At 43.6% G+C, this 15,733-nt stretch overlaps 2 protein-coding genes across 3 annotated transcripts; both read right to left on the bottom strand.

Annotated features, from left to right (window-relative positions):
- Positions 1 to 2,020: 2,020 nt before the first annotated feature.
- LOC109887748 (zinc finger protein with KRAB and SCAN domains 1-like) lies at positions 2,021 to 7,151 on the bottom strand. Of its 2 annotated transcripts, XM_031828209.1 has the most exons (4): positions 5,862 to 7,146; positions 5,352 to 5,482; positions 4,971 to 5,147; positions 2,021 to 2,623 (listed from the first exon to the last, which is right to left on the bottom strand). In XM_031828209.1, exons 1-4 carry the CDS (start codon positions 6,136 to 6,138, stop codon positions 2,459 to 2,461), a joined length of 750 nt encoding a protein of 249 aa, XP_031684069.1. In that variant the 5' UTR covers positions 6,139 to 7,146; the 3' UTR covers positions 2,021 to 2,458. The 2 variants fall into 2 exon arrangements, with proteins under 2 accessions (XP_031684069.1, XP_031684068.1); XM_031828208.1 differs by lacking the exon at positions 2,021 to 2,623 and having other exon boundaries at positions 2,642 to 5,147; positions 5,862 to 7,151.
- A 743-nt stretch (positions 7,152 to 7,894) lies between these two features.
- On the bottom strand, positions 7,895 to 12,099 carry LOC109894099 (uncharacterized). The gene is made up of 3 exons (XM_020487330.2): positions 11,613 to 12,099; positions 10,460 to 10,590; positions 7,895 to 10,251 (listed from the first exon to the last, which is right to left on the bottom strand). The coding sequence occupies exons 1-3, from the start codon at positions 11,887 to 11,889 to the stop codon at positions 9,127 to 9,129; spliced, it is 1,533 nt and encodes a 510-aa protein (XP_020342919.2). The 5' UTR covers positions 11,890 to 12,099; the 3' UTR covers positions 7,895 to 9,126.
- Positions 12,100 to 15,733: the final 3,634 nt, after the last annotated feature.

Raw genomic sequence — 15,733 nt, 5'->3', positions numbered from 1 at the left:
GTTTGTAGTACCTCATACAGCGGACCTTGTCTGGTGCTGCGTGAGCTAAAGGACTGCAGACGTATCAATACTGATGACATGCGACAGAGCAACCTACTACTCTGTCCGGATTCATATTCTGAGTCTTTGCGCCTGTATGATATCGAAACTTTCCAGTGATATCCTGGCTGCCGAACCATACGCTATACTGCCAAAGTCTATCGCAGATTGAATCAGCGGTACATACATTGTCCTCCGTGAGGAACGCCCAGCCCCCCACTCCAACCCTGTCAGACAGCGCATCACATTCAGAACCTTCAGAATATTCCCACCACTCTCTCAATGTGTTCTGCCCAGGTCAGCCTAGTGTCAAAGTACACCCCTAGGAACCTGAAGGCTCCCAGCCTCTCCAAGTTTCTCCCATACAACCTCAGGCATACCTCATCTCCAACCTTCCTCATGGAACACTGTCTGACTTCTCTACAGAGAATCTGAATCCCTACTTTAATGACCACCTCATCTACATCTTAACTGTGTATGATACATTTCTTCCACTAAGCCCCATCTGCAAATAAAGACCTTCCAATAATCTGGCCTACCTGAGAGTAAACATCATTGATATTGATTGAGAACAAAAGAGGACTAAATCACGCTCCCCTGCGGTGTACCGTTATCCACCAAGTAGCTGCCTGATAGAGATTTCCCCACCCTCACCTGGAGAGACCTTCCAAACAGTTGACCGTTCTACGCCCATAAGGTCAAGCTTGATTAGCAAACCCTCCTTCAACATCATATCATACGCCTTCCACATAAAAAAAACACAGCCACAACCACCTCTTATTGACCTAGGCCTTCCTGACCTCTGCTTCTAAGCAGAGCACTGGGTCCATAGTTCCCCTTCCTGAACCCACTCTGCTGTGGCGATATTACCTCCCTGTTCTCCAGGAAGTAAGTTAGTCTCTCCGTAATCATACGTTCCATAATCATACATACATGAGATGTTAGGGCTATTGGCCGATAGCTTGTTGGGTTTCTGGATTGCTACCACTACTGCCTCCTTCCAGCTGGCCAGTAGTTTCCCTTCCTCTCACACTCAGCTGGCCAGTAGTTTCCCTTCCTCCCACACTCTGTTGTACAGGCCCAATATATTATCCAGCGCCTCATCGCTGAGATGGGCCAATATGACATAGCAAACCTCATCTTTCCCAGGTGAAGTTAATCCAGCCTTGCCTATTGCTGTCTTCATCTCTGCCATGGTAAATGGTGCATCCAATACATCATTTACATCCTCCCTCCTGTCCATCACTCCAGGTTGCTCCTCTCCCGTTTTCTCTCCCCCTTCTTTGACAGATTAGCTGAGCTCACTTCCTTAAAATACAGTATTCACACCCCTTGGCTTTTTCCACATTTTGTTGTGTTACAGCTTGAATTTAAAATGGACTACATTTAGATGTTTTGTCACTGGCCTACACACAAAACCCCGTAATGTCAAAGTGGAATTATGTTTTTCGAAATGTTTACAAATTCATGAAAAGCTGAAACGTCTTGAGTCAATAAGTTTTCAACCCTTTGTTATGACAAGCCTAAATAAGTTCAGGAGTAAAACTGCATAGCAAGTCACATAAGTTGCATGGAGTCACTGTGTGTGCAATAATAGGGTTTAACATGATGTGTGAAGTTATTAATTACACTTTAGATGATGTATCAATACACCCAGTTACTACAAAGATACAAGGCTTCCTTTATAACTCAGTTGCCGGAGAGGGAAAAAAACGCTCAGGGATTTCACCATGGTGAGTTTAAAACAGTTATATAGTTTTCTCTTATCACAGCCATTAAACTGAGGATGGATCAACAACATTGTAGTTAGTCCACAATACTAACCTAATTGCAGAGTGAAAAGAAGGAAGCCTGTACAGGTTAAAACATTCATCCTGTTTGCAACAAGGCACTGAAGTAATACTGCAAAAAGTATGGCAAAGCAATTCACACTCTGTTTTTGTCACGTCCGTCGTAAGGAGGAGACCAAGGTACAGCGTCGTATGCGTACATTCCTCTTTATTTTAGAATGAACACTGAACAAACTAACAAAATGACCGAACGAAACGCTATACAACTAGTGCAGACAGGCAACTATACATAGACAGAACCCACAAAATACCCAAGGGAATATGACTACCTAAATATGGTCCCAATCAGAGACAATGATAAACAGCTGCCTCTGATTGGGAACCAATTCAGGCCACCATAGACATACAAATACCTAGACTTACAAAAAACCCTAGATATACACAAAAAAAATAGACAATACAAAAACGAACATTCACACCCTGACCTAACAAAAAATAATAAAGAAAACAAAGATAACTAAGGTCAGGGCGTGACAGTTTTTTAAATTCAAAAGGTATGTTCCTACACTTAAGACAAAATGTATCAAGACCTGACCTAATACCATTCAGACAAATAGTTCACAGTGGGCTCACCTCAGTGAGACTGTATGTGGTCCTGTGCTGCTCAGCCAGTTCCTCTGTGGGTTCAGGAGGAGGTGTAGTCTGGTTGTCCTCCATGACCATTGTCCCATCAGGGTTCCCCAGACCCTCCTCACACCCACCTCCTTCACCCGCATCACCTCTGGACCCCCCTCCTTGAATAGAGAGGTGATACAGATTACGGACACACTCCCTCAGGTATGTACACACAGATAATAAACACACTTTCAACATGGGGTGTTTACCCATCCCCACAACGCTTGAGTCCTATACTGTAGATACAGAATGACTTAATTGTTGTTAAACAAATCATGGTGGACATAAATATGTTGTTGTGGGTAAATGAGTCAGCTATGATAAGTCAAAAGTAATCATGAGACAAACCTGACTATACTATTTTGACGTGTACAGTAGGTGTTTGCTAGTGTGCCGGTATGCATATAACGTGCAGTCGTGCTTATGGAGAATAGGGTGAGATCAGATGCGATGTATATTAAAGATCATCTCAATGATAATTTAAAAAAAGTATTTTTTGTTTTTATTAAACAAACTCATTTGAAATACAACATATGAAAACCACCACATGCACGTCTCCACTACAAATCTGCTTGATAAATTGCATTAATTTTAAATAGTTGTATGGAAGTAATGAAATAGGCATTTAGCCTACAATGTTCAAGCACAATATAGCACCTTATAGAAATTAAGTAGTGCCTTCAGAAAGTATTCACACCCCTTGACTTTTTCCACATTTTGCTGTGTCACAAAATGGGATTAAAATTGATTTAATTGTATTTTTTTTGTGTCAATGATCAACAAAAAATACCCTGTCAAAGTGGAAGAAAAATTCTAACATTTGACTTAAGATTTCAAGAAAGAACAGAATATATCTTGATTAGATAAGTATTCAAACCCTGAGTCAATACATGTTCAAATCAAACACACTATGTAAGACTTTTTAGGCTTATATATGCCTCATACATTACGAGTGTTAAAAATCCAGCAGTGTTGCAGTTCTTGACACAAGCCAGTGTGCCTGGCACCTACTTCCATACCCCTTTCAAAAGCACTTAAATATTTTGTCTTTCCCATGCACCCTCTGAATGGCACACATACACAATCCATTTCTCAATTGTCTTTAATGCTTAAAAATCCTTCCACCGGTCTCCCCCCTTCATCTCCACTGATTGAAGTGGATTTAAATGATATCAATAAGGGATCATAGCTTTCATCTGTTCAGTCTATGCCATGGAAAGAGCAGGTGTTAATGTTCTGTGCACTCAGTGTATATCACACAATGTCTGGATGCAATATTCTACCCAGCAATATTCAACACTGAAATCTGTAACTCTCGTTGTGTCAAATTATATTTTCTGATGACAATAATGAAAATTAATTGTTGTCTTTAATGCAGTGTTTGAACTTAACATCAGAAGCTACTGAGACGAATAGTTGCTTTCTATGTTATAGAGTGGAATATTTTTTCTGCTGGTGGTAGTTCCCATCTGAGAACCTCTTCCAGGAGAATCTCTTCTCACAATGGGGTCAGCTGTAAGATTTCTCCCCTGTGTGGACCCTCTGGTGTCTCTTCAGGTGACCAGCCTGGGCGAAGCGCATGTGACACTGGGTACAGCCAAAGGGTTTCTCCCCTGTGTGGACCCTCTGGTGCCTCTTCAGGTTGCCAGCCTCAGCGAAGCGCATATGACACTGCTTACAGCTGTAGGGTTTCTCCCCTGTGTGGACCCTCTGGTGGATCTCCACCTTCTGGAGGCAGCTGAAGCCTTTGTTACAGAACATGCAGAGGAACCGTTTCTCTTTACTATTGCCTGATGTTGCTCCCCCTCCCCTCCCCTTGGCCCTTTGGCCCTTTGAGTTCAATACCTGATCGAAAAGGACGTGGTCGTGTGATTCGGAAGGTCCCATCGACGTGGACACTGACTCGCGATCCCTGACCGTGTGTAAAGGAGAGTGGGTCGTGACATTTGGATTTGTCTCCAAACTTTCCCTGTAATCTAAGAAATCTCTGCCTTGTGAGTATCCTTCTCCTAAGTGAGTCTTGTCTACATTCCATGTCAGAGGAGCGTCGCCCTCCACTTTCACAGTGACCTCATCTACGACCAGACCCTCCCCTTTCTTATCTAGGCACCCTTCAGAGTATACACTACTACTGTACCGGTTCCAGTCCCCTCTAGACAGATCAGTATGTGTCTCTAAACCCAAGGATATGTTGCCAGGGTCCATCTCTGTAGTGTAAGAACAAGACGGATCATCACCAGCAGTGTCTAACATTTCACCATCTCCACGGGAATGAACCATCCTCTGGCTCTGGTGAAATCCCGGTAAGTAATCTGTGCCGAGAGCAGGAGGATAGCGCAGTGGCCCCTTCCCCAGTCTCTCTGGGTCTGATCTGTGGTCAGATCCTGTGCGTAAGAGCCTGTGTGTTACAGTTAAAGTATCCGTGTCTGTCTCTGACTTGAGGACGGCGTTCTGCGTTCCACTGACCTCCGTGATTCTGTGTCGGGTCCTGGGCGGCGCTGGGGCAATGGTGGGGGGGTCCTTTGTGGCTACAAGGGGCTCTACCACCACTCGAGTCTGGGTGTCTCTGCTGTGCCATGGGTCCTCCTCTCTTTCAGACCTCTCCAGCTTGACCCCTGGACCTGCAGCCTCTGCATCTGCAGACTGGCACAAGAAGAGGGGAGGTTATTACCGGTACATGAGTTGAATTGGATAACAATGTTGTAGGGAAGTCTCACAATCTCCCCTATGGCAGATACATGAGGATGTACATGTAAGACAGTGAATACCTGAGGGGAGCCTTACTGAAATAAATGGCCACATTTGATTTACAAAGTAACTAATATTTCATGCAAAACTTCCACTGACCTCTATCATGATAACGTGCTGGGTTGAGGTTCCAATCCCCTCATCAACAGTGATTGGTTGGTCATCTTTCCATGTTTTGTGTGCTGCTGGCTTCACAAAGCTCCTGTGGCCTCCAGTGAGATTTCCTTCACCTGAGAGATTGATGGGGGGAAAAGAGGTGCTTAGGTTAGCTACTGTCAATGCTTAATATACACTATTGACACAGATGTAGGTAAAACATTTCATAACTTATTGACATACAATTGATTGATTATGTTCCATGCATCACATTGTTTTCATTGAGTAAATAATGGGAAGTGCAGTAAATCAAGAATTTAGTTAGAATAAAATATTAGGTCGTTCCATTTAATTTCCATCATATTTTGACTGCACACCTTTTAATTTGGATCAGGTGTGACATATTGCATAGTATCCAAAAACGGACCAAGATCCAATTCTGGTTAACCACATCGAAAGACACAGAGGGCAACGGGGCGACAGTCCCCGCAGCCCCTGCCTTGCAAAATGTACCTCTTGCCGTTCCTCTGTATCGGTCGGAGATCTTGACATTACTGGGACGAATGGCGAGGACGCGCTCTCGCATTGTCCTCTCAGCGCGCTCCCGTGCCACCTTCAGTTCTAGTAGTTTCCTTCGCAATGACCTGTTTTCTTTCTGGCTTTGATTTATTTCCATACGAAACACTGCATAGTCGTCATCTACGAGTTTACAGATATTTGCCACGGCTGCATTCGCTAACACCTCCATGATGGAGGCTATTTGAGTGTGAAAAACCACACAGTCAGCCATTGTTAGCTAACGTTAACGTTTGCAGCTAGTTTACCTAGACAATATCAAACAAGTCCTGTCTCCAACGCAAATTTAAGTCTACCTGATGCAAGTATGTGATGCTATGCAGTTAAATTAGTAATATTTTGAGTTCCATGGCGTTAATAAATGTATAAATAACAACAACAAACCGCTAACGTGAAAATTGTAAATGGTCAATGCTTACTTCCGTTTACTACTACTTCGGTGAGGTTTTGTGGCGAATATTAAGCAAAAGATGCATTGCCGCCACCCACTGGACTGGGTGAAAAAATGCACAAGGTGACATTTTATTCCGTTATGGGGAAGGGAAAATAACATTATTCAATCTACAAAAAATTTACATAAACCAAAAAATTCTAATCCTTCAGTCATTCAAAACCCCAAATACCCTGCTAAGGCTCTGGGGCCTGAGAGAGCATGAGACAGTACTCCATCCCAACGGGCACATGATGTAATTATGATGTTATATAATGGTCATATTCTAGACACATGTCATATGACCAAAATACTACTACTTTAAGATTTTAATTTTTTGATTGGATTTCAGCTCATTGGCCACTTTTTAAAGAGATTCACTGGTACTTTTGTATCATTTTTTTGCTAGTAGTTCTGAAACTAGCATGCACGGGCCAAAAGTGTTCCCCGAAAATTGCGTACTGCGTCGCATGTCCAGATATGTGCACCACGTCATTTCTCTCTCTCGCTATCTCTCTCGTGTCCACTGAGCCATTGGGCCAACCCTGCAACCTCTTTGGAAAATGGTGCGAGGGGCTGAAGTACATTTGCTAGAATTTGGATTGCCAGGGGGCTGGCCAAGGTGGGGGGGAAATGGAACAACTTCAAGAAAACAGTCACTTCCGTGGCAAATTGAAGGAAGGCAGTAATTCTGCACATAAATTATGCATGTATGAACTACTCATTGACACATCCAGCCCAAAGCAGGAGGCTTAAACAATACACTACATGGCCAAAAGTATGGCCCTTCAAATGAGTGGATTCAGCTATTTCAGCCACAACCGTTGCCAACAGGTGTATAAAATCGAGCACACACCCATGCAATCTCCATAGACAAACATTGTCAGTAGAATGGCCCGTACTGAAGAGCTCAGTGACTTTCAACGTGGCACCATCATAGGATGCCACCTTTCTAACAAGTCAGTTCGTCAAATTGCTATGGAACATCATCTGATTAGGCAATGAGGGATTGCTATGTGCTGCTCAGCTGGTTCCTCTGTGGGTTCAGGAGGAGGTGTATTCTGGTTGTCGTCTATGACCATGGTCCCCTCAGGGTTACCCAGACCCTCCTCACACCCCTCCTCCTTCACCAGCAGCACCTCTGGACCCTCCTCCTCCTGGAAGAGAGGTGATACAGATCACACAGACATACACTCAATCGGGTATGTACACACAGATAATAAACACACTTTCAACGTGGAGTGTTTACCCATCCCCACTACGTCTGAGTCCGATACTGTAGTTACAAAATGACTTCATTGTTGTTAAACCCATCATGGTGGACATAAATATGATGTGGGTAAATATGAGTCAGCTATGATAGGTCAAAAGTCAGACAAACCTGACTAAACTATTTTGACATGTACAGTAGGTGTTTGTTAGTGTCTGGGTTTGTGTTGGTATATTTAGTAAGTGTATATTAGTTATAAAGCGCTCTTGGGTGTATGTAGAATAGGGTGAGATCAGATGTGATGTATATTAAAGAGTCTCAATGCAAGTCTTAGAAAAGTCCCATTGTTTTTATTATGTTTATTAATAATTTTAAATACACCATATTAAAACCACACATGCACATGTCTCCACTACAATTCTGCTTGACACACTGCATTCATTTTTTCATTAAAAGGTTATTCGGGGGGGAAAAATGCAGTTGTTGAATGGAAGTAATGAAATAGGCATTTGTGAACATCATTTAGCCTACACAGTACTAACAATATATCACCTTTACTTATTCCACATTTTGTTGTTACAAAGTGGGATTAAAATGGATTTGTCTTTTGTTTTAACGAAACAAAATACTCTAAATATCAAAGTGGAAGAAAAATGTAACATTTGTAAAACAAAGTGAAAAATAAAACTAATCTTCATCAGATAAGTATTCAACCCCTGAGTCAATACATGTTAGAATCAAACACATTACGTAACACTTTTTAGGCTGTACAAAGTGTGTACAAAACATTGACACCTTCCTAATATTGAGCTGCCCTCAGAACAGCCTCAATTTGTTGGGGTATGGACTCTATAAGGTGTCGAAAGCATTCCACAGGGATTCTGGCCTATGTTGACTCCAACTCTTCCTACAAGTTGGCTGAATGTCCTTTGGGTAGTGGACCATTCTTGATAGACTCAGAAAACTGTTGAGTGTGAAACATCCAGCAGCGTTGCAGTTCTTGACACAAACCGGTGCGCCTGTCATCTACTACCATACCCCTTTCAAAGGCACTTAAATATTTTGTCTTGCCCATTCACCCTCAATGGCAGACATACACAATCCTTCTTTAACCTGTCTGCTCCCCTTCATCTACACTGATTGAAGTGGATTTAAAAAGTGACATCAATAAGGGATCAAAGCTTTTACCTGGTCAGTCTATGTCATGGAAAGTGCAGGTGTCCTTAATGTATTGTACACTCAGTGTATATCACACATGTCTGGATGCAATATTCTACCCAAAAATATTCAACACTGAAATCTGTTACTATGGTTATTCCAAATGATATTTTCTGCTGAAAATAATGAAAATGAATCGTTGTCTTTAATGCAGTGTTTGATCCAAACATCAGAGGCTATGAAGTGGATTGGTTTTTCTGCTGGTGTATTCTGAGGTAGCTCCTCTCTGACAACCTCTTCCCACAGTGCGTACAGGCAAACCGTATTTCGCCCGTTTGGCCCTTCAGGTGCATCTTCAGATGGTGCTGGCTGGAGAATCTGTTCTCACACTGGGGTCAGCTGTATTATTTCTCCCCTTTGTGGACCCTCTGGTGTCTCTTCAGGTGACCAGCCTGGGCAAAGCGCATGTGACACTGGGTACAGCTGAAGGGTTTCTCCCCTGTGTGGACCCTCTGGTGCTTCTTCAGGTTGCCAGCCTCAGCGAAGCGCATATGACACTGGGTACAGCCGAAGGGTTTCTCCCCTGTGTGGACCCTCTGGTGGATCTCCACCTTCTGGGGGCAGCTGAAGCCTTTGTTACAGAATATGCATAGGAACCGTTTCTCTTTACTTTTGCCTGATGTTGCTCCTCTACCCTGTGCCTTGGCCTTTTGGCCCTTTGAGTTCAATACCTGATCGAAAAGGACGTGGTCCTGTGAATTGGAAGGTCCCATCGACGTGGACACTGACTCGCGATCCCTGACGGTGAGTAAAGGAGATTGGGTCGTGACATTTGGATTTGTCTCTAAGCTTTCCCTGTAATTTAAGAAATCTCTGCCTTGTGAGTGTCCTTCTCCTAAGTCAGTCTTGTCTACATTCCATGTCAGAGGAGCGTCGCCCTCCACTTTCACAGTGACTTCATCTACGACTACAACCTCCCCTTTCTTATCTAGGCACTCTTCAGAGTATACACTACTAGTGTACCGGTTCCAGTCCCCTCTGGACAGATCAGTGAGTGTCTCTAAGCCCAAGGGCATGATGCCAGGGTCCATCTCTGTAGTGTAAGAACAAGACAGATCATTGCCAGTCTCTAATGCGCCACCTGAGTCCCGAAGGGAATGAACAGTCCTCGGGCTTGGGTTACTGTGAAGTAAATACTCTGAGCCGGAAGCAGGAGGACAGCCCAGTCTCCCCAGCCCAAGTCTTTCTGGGTCTGATCTGTGGTCAGATCCTGTGCGTAAGAGCCTGTGTGTTACAGTTAAAGTATCCGTGTCTGTCTCTGACTTGAGGACGGCGTTCTGCGTTCCACTGACCTCCGTGATTCTGTGTCGGGTCCTGGGCGGCGCTGGGGCGATGGTGGGGGGGTCCTTTGTGGCTACATGGGGCTCTACAGCTGCCCGAGTCTGGGTGTCTCTGCTGTGCCATGGGTCCTCCTCTCTTTCAGACCTCTCCAGCTTGACCCCAGAACCTGCAGCCTCTGTTTCTGCAGACTGACACAAGAAGAGATGAGGTTATTACCGGTACATGAGTTGAAATGGATAACAATGTTGTAGGGAAGTCTCACAATCTCCCCTATGGCAGATAAATGAGGATGTACATGTAAGACAGTGAATACCTGAGGGGAGCCTTACTGAAATAAACGGCCACATTTGATTTACAAAGTAACTGTAATATTTCATGCAACACTATTACACTAACCTCTATTATGATAACTTGCTGGGTTGAGGTTCCACTCCCCTCATCAACAGTGATTGGTTGGTCATCTCTCCATGTATTGTGTCCTGCTGGCTTCACAAAGCTCCTGTGGCCTTCAGTGAGATGTCCTTCACCTGAGAGTGATTTCAGGAAAAGAGGTTAGGTTAGCTACTGTCAATGCTTAATGGTATGTTTTACACTATTGACATGTTCTAGAATTGGCAAGGATATAACTTCTTGATATACTATTGATTGATTATGTTCCATGCATCCCAGTTTTCAATGAGTAAATAATGGAAAATGCAGTACATCGAGTTAGAATATGATATTGTGTCATACCATTTAATTTCAATCATAATTTGACCCGCATAACTTTTCATTTGGACTAAACTTGTATACATATTTGCCCATGATAGAAGTAGTCAGATATGAACTGTTCTGAGAAAGTAGCTGATTTGACCAATTTTAAGATAATTGACGTTAAATGGTAAAATGTAAAAAAAGTTATTTAAAAAAAAAATAAAAAAAATAAAAAAAATAAAAAAAATAAAAAAAATAGTTTAACAACCCTGTTTGTAAGCTTTTAAATTATATAAAACTCAACCATTTATATTTTCCAGTGATGAAGACATAGATGTCTCATGGTAAGGTGGGGTATGCAAAACGGGACGGGTCGACTTTGAGCACATCGATCTCCTAAATGTTTTGGTATTCAGGTCCAAAAAGTTACTTTCTGACCACTTCTACCATGAGCAAACATGTAGAGAAAGTTTTGTTCAACTCAAATGGGGTGTGGTTAAAAAGTGATTGAAATCAAATGGAAAGACCCAATATCATATTCTAAACAGATTCTTGATGCACAACATTATCTATTATTAACTCACTTAAAACAATGTGATGTATGGAACAAAATCAATCGAGCTATAAACAGAATGGTTTTGGTTAAGCTCATTTGGGGGGAGATGTGGAACGACCCTATTGTGTCTTTGGGCAAAATAACTAAGTAATCAGGTGAATTATTGCATTCTAACTATCCAAAAACTGACCAAGATCCAATTCTGATTAACACATCTAAAGACACACATGCACAAAGGGGAACGGGGCGACAGGCACCGAGCTATATGAACCGAGACAGCCTGGGCCTTGCAAAATGTACCTCTTGCCATTCCTCTGTATTGGTCGAGGATCTTGACACTACTGGGACGACTGGCGAGGACGCGCTCTTGCGTTGTCCTCTCTGCGCGCTCCCGTGCCACCTTCAGTTCTAGTAGTTTCCTCCGCAATGTCCTGTTTTCTTTCCGGCTTTGAGTTATTTCCAAACGAAACACTGCATAGTCGTCATCTACGAGTTTACAGATCTCTGCTACGGCTGCATTAGCTAACACCTCCATGATGGAGGCTATTTGAGTGTGAAAAACCAAACAGTCAGCCATTGTTAGCAGCTAACTTTACCAAGACAACATCAGCCAAGTCCTGTCTCCAACGCGAATCAAATACTACCTGGGGCAAGTATGTAATGCCGTGTAGTTAAATTAGTGTTCTATTGAATTAATAAATGTCTAAATAACAACAATATAACCGCTAACGTGAAAATTGTAACTGGTCAATGATTACTTCCGTTTACTACTTCTTAGATGAGGTTTTGTTGCGAATTTCACGCAAAATGTGTTTTGCCGCCACCAACTGGATAGGGGTGAAAAAATGCACTAAATTATATTATGGGGAACGGAAAATAACATTATTCCACACAAACTACCAACATTTTACAAAAACTAAAAAAATCCCACTCCAGTCACTCAAAAACTCAAATACCTTGCTAAGGCTCTGGGACCTGAGAGGGTGTGAGAGTACTACATCCCAACTGGCACATTATGTCATTATGATGATATATATAATAATGGTCAGTTTAAGATGTCTTTTTTTGAGAGAAAATGTGTGCTACATCACATATGTCCAGATATGTGCACCACGTCATTGCGCTCTCTCTCTCTGCTGTGTCCACTGAGCCGTTAGGCCGCACTGCAACCTCATTGGATAATGCTGTGGGGGGCTGAAGTACATTGGCTAGAATTTGAATTGTCTAGGGGTTGGCCCGGATGGGGGGAAATGTAGAGAAAATAGCTTGGCACAACTTCAAGAATACAAATCAAATGTTATTTGTCATATGCGTTGAATACGGTGAAATGCTTACTTACAAGCCCTTAAACAACAATGCAGTTTTAAGAAAATACCCCCCAAAAAGTATGAGATTAGAATAACAAGTCATTAAAGAGCAGCAGTAAATAACAATAGCGGGGCTATATACAGGGGGTACCAGTCCAGAGTCAATGTGCAAGGGCACTGGTGTCGATATTATGTACATGTAGGTAGAGTGGCTATGCATAGATAATAACAGAGAGTAGCAGCAGTGTGTGTGTGTGGGGGGGGGGGGGGGGGTCTTATGGCTTTGGGTTAGAAGCTGTTTAGAAGCCTCTTTGACCTAGACTTGGCACTCCGGTACCGCTTGCCATTCGGTAGCTGAGAAAACAGTCTATGACTAGGTTGGCTGGATTCTTTGACAATTTTTAGGGCCTTCCTCTGACACCGCCTGGTATAGAGGTCCTGGATGGCAGGAAGCTTGGCCCCTGTGATGTACCGGGCTGTACGGACTACCCCCCGTTGCCTTGCGGTCAGAGGCCGAGCAGTTGTCATACCAGGCAGTGATACAACCCGTCAGGATGCTCTCGATGGTACAGCTTGAGGATCTGAGGACCCATGCCAAATATTTTCAGTCTCCTGCGGTGGAAAAGGTTATGTCGTGCCCTCTTCACAACTGTCTTGGTGTGCTTGGACCATGTTAGTTTGTTGGCGATGTGGACGCTAAGGAACTGGAAGCTCTCAACCTGCTCCACTACAGCCCCGTCAATGAGAATAGGGGATGTGCTCTGTCCTCCTCTTCCTGTAGTCCACAATCATATCAATCATATCCTTTTGTCTTGATCACGTTGAGGAAGAGGTTGTTGCCCTGCACCACACTGTCAGGTCCCTCACCTCCCTGTAGGCTGTCTCATAGTTGTCGGTCATCAGGCCTACCACTGTTGTGTCATCAGTAAACTTAATGATGGTGTTGGAGTGAACAGGGAGTACAGGAAGGGACTGAGCACGCACCCCTGCTGAGGGGCCCCCGTGTTGAGGATCAGCGTGGCGGATGTGTTGTTACCTACCCTTACCACTTGGGGTAGCCCGTCAGGAAGTCCAGGATCCAGTTGCAGAGGGAGGTGTTTAGTCCCAGGGTCCTTAGCTTAGTGATGAGCTTTGAGGGCACTATGGTGTTGAATGCTGAACTGTAGTCAATGAATAGCATTCTCACTTAGGTGTTCCTTTTGTCCAGATGGGAAATGGCAGTGTGGAGTGCAATAAAGTGTATCATCTGTGTTGGTGTCTTATGCAAATTGGAGTAGGTCTAGGGTTTCTGGGATAATAGTGTTGATGTGAGCAATGACCAGCCTTTCAAAGCATTTCATGGCTACAGACGTGAGTGCTACGGGTCGGTAGTCATTTAGGCAGGTTACCTTAGTGTTCTTGGGCACAGGGACTATGGTGGTCTGCTTTTAACATATTGGTATTACAGACTCAGACAGGGAGAGGTTGAAAATGTCAGTGAAGACACTTGCCAGTTGGTCAGCGCATGCTCGGAGTGCACGTCCTGGTAATCCATCTGGACCAGCGGCCTTGTGAATGTTGACCTGTTTAAAGGTCTTACTCTCATCGGCTGCGGAGAGCGTGATCACAGAGTTGTTCGGAGCAGCTGATGCTCTCATGCATGTTTCAGTGTTTACTTGCCTCAAAGCGAGCATAGAAGTTATTTAGCTCGTCTGGTAGGCTTGTGTCAGTGGGCAGCTCAGCCGTGCTTCCCTTTGTAGTTTGTAATAGTTTGTGCAAGCCTTGTCACATCCGATGAGCGTCGGAGCCGGTGTAGTACGATTCGATCTCAGTCCTGTGTTGACGCTTTGCCTGTTTGATGGTTCGTCGGAGGGCATAGCAGGATTTCTTATAAGCTTCCGGGTTAGAGTACCGCTCTTTGAAAGTGGCAGCTCTACCCTTTAGCTCAGTGCGAATGTTGCCTGTAATCCATGGCTTCTGGTTGGGATATGTACGTACAGTCACTGTGGGGACGATGTCCTCAATGCACTTATTTATAAAGCCAGTGACTTATGTGGTTTACTCCTCAATGCCATTGGAAGAATCCCGGAACATATTCCAGTCTGTGCTAGCAAAACAGTCCTGAAGCATCTGCTTCATCCGACCACTTTTTTTTATAGACTGAGTCACTGGTGCTTCCTGCTTTAATATTTGCTTGTAAGAAGGAATCAGGAGGATAGAGTTATGGTCAGATTTGCAAAATGGAGCAATCAACAGTTGCTTCAAAACTGGGGATTTTGTGGCTAATTGAGGTAAAACAGTAATTCTGCCCATAGATTATGCATGTATAAACTACACATTGACACATGGACAAAAGTAGGTCCCTTCAAATTAGTGGATTCGGTTATTTCAGCCACATCCGTTGTTAACAGGTGTATAAAATCGATAGACAAACATTGACAGTGGAATGGCCTGTACTGATGATCTCAGTGACTTTCAACGTGGCACCGTCATTGTGGTACCGGAGCGCCAAGTCTAGGTCCAAAAGACTTCTTAACTGCTTCTACCCCCAAGCCATAAGACTCCTGAACAGCTAATCAAATGGCTACCCAGACTATTTGCATTGTCCCCACCTCTTTTACGCTGCTGCTACTCTGTTTATTATCTATGCATAGTCACGTTAACTCTACCTACATGTACATATTACCTCAAATACCTCTACTAACTGGTGCCAGCGCACATTGACTCTGTACCGGCAGCCCCTGTATATTGCCTCGCTATTGTTATTTTTTACTTATCACTTATTTTTCTTAAAACGGTTAAGGGCTTGTAAGTAAGCATTTCACTGTTCGGCGCATATGACAAATTTGATTTGATTTGACACCACCTTTCTAACAATTCAGTTCGTCAAATTTCTACCCTGCTACAGGTGCCCTGGTCAACTGTAAGTGCTGTTATTGTGAAATGGAAATGTCTAGGAGCAACAATGGCTCAACCACGAAGTGGTAGGTCACACAATTACACAGAATGGGAAGCGAGTGCTGTAGCGCGCAGCACTGCCTCTGGAAGCAACGTCAGCACAAGACTCTTGGTCGGAAGCTTCATGAAAATGGTTTCCATGGCCGAGCAGCCACACACAAGTCTAAGATCACCATG

Source organism: Oncorhynchus kisutch, linkage group LG7 (assembly GCF_002021735.2).
Source record: "Oncorhynchus kisutch isolate 150728-3 linkage group LG7, Okis_V2, whole genome shotgun sequence".
Taxonomy (NCBI): domain Eukaryota; kingdom Metazoa; phylum Chordata; class Actinopteri; order Salmoniformes; family Salmonidae; genus Oncorhynchus; species Oncorhynchus kisutch.
Note: the sequence above shows the minus strand (reverse complement) of the source record. Positions and strands in the feature narration are given on the sequence as shown.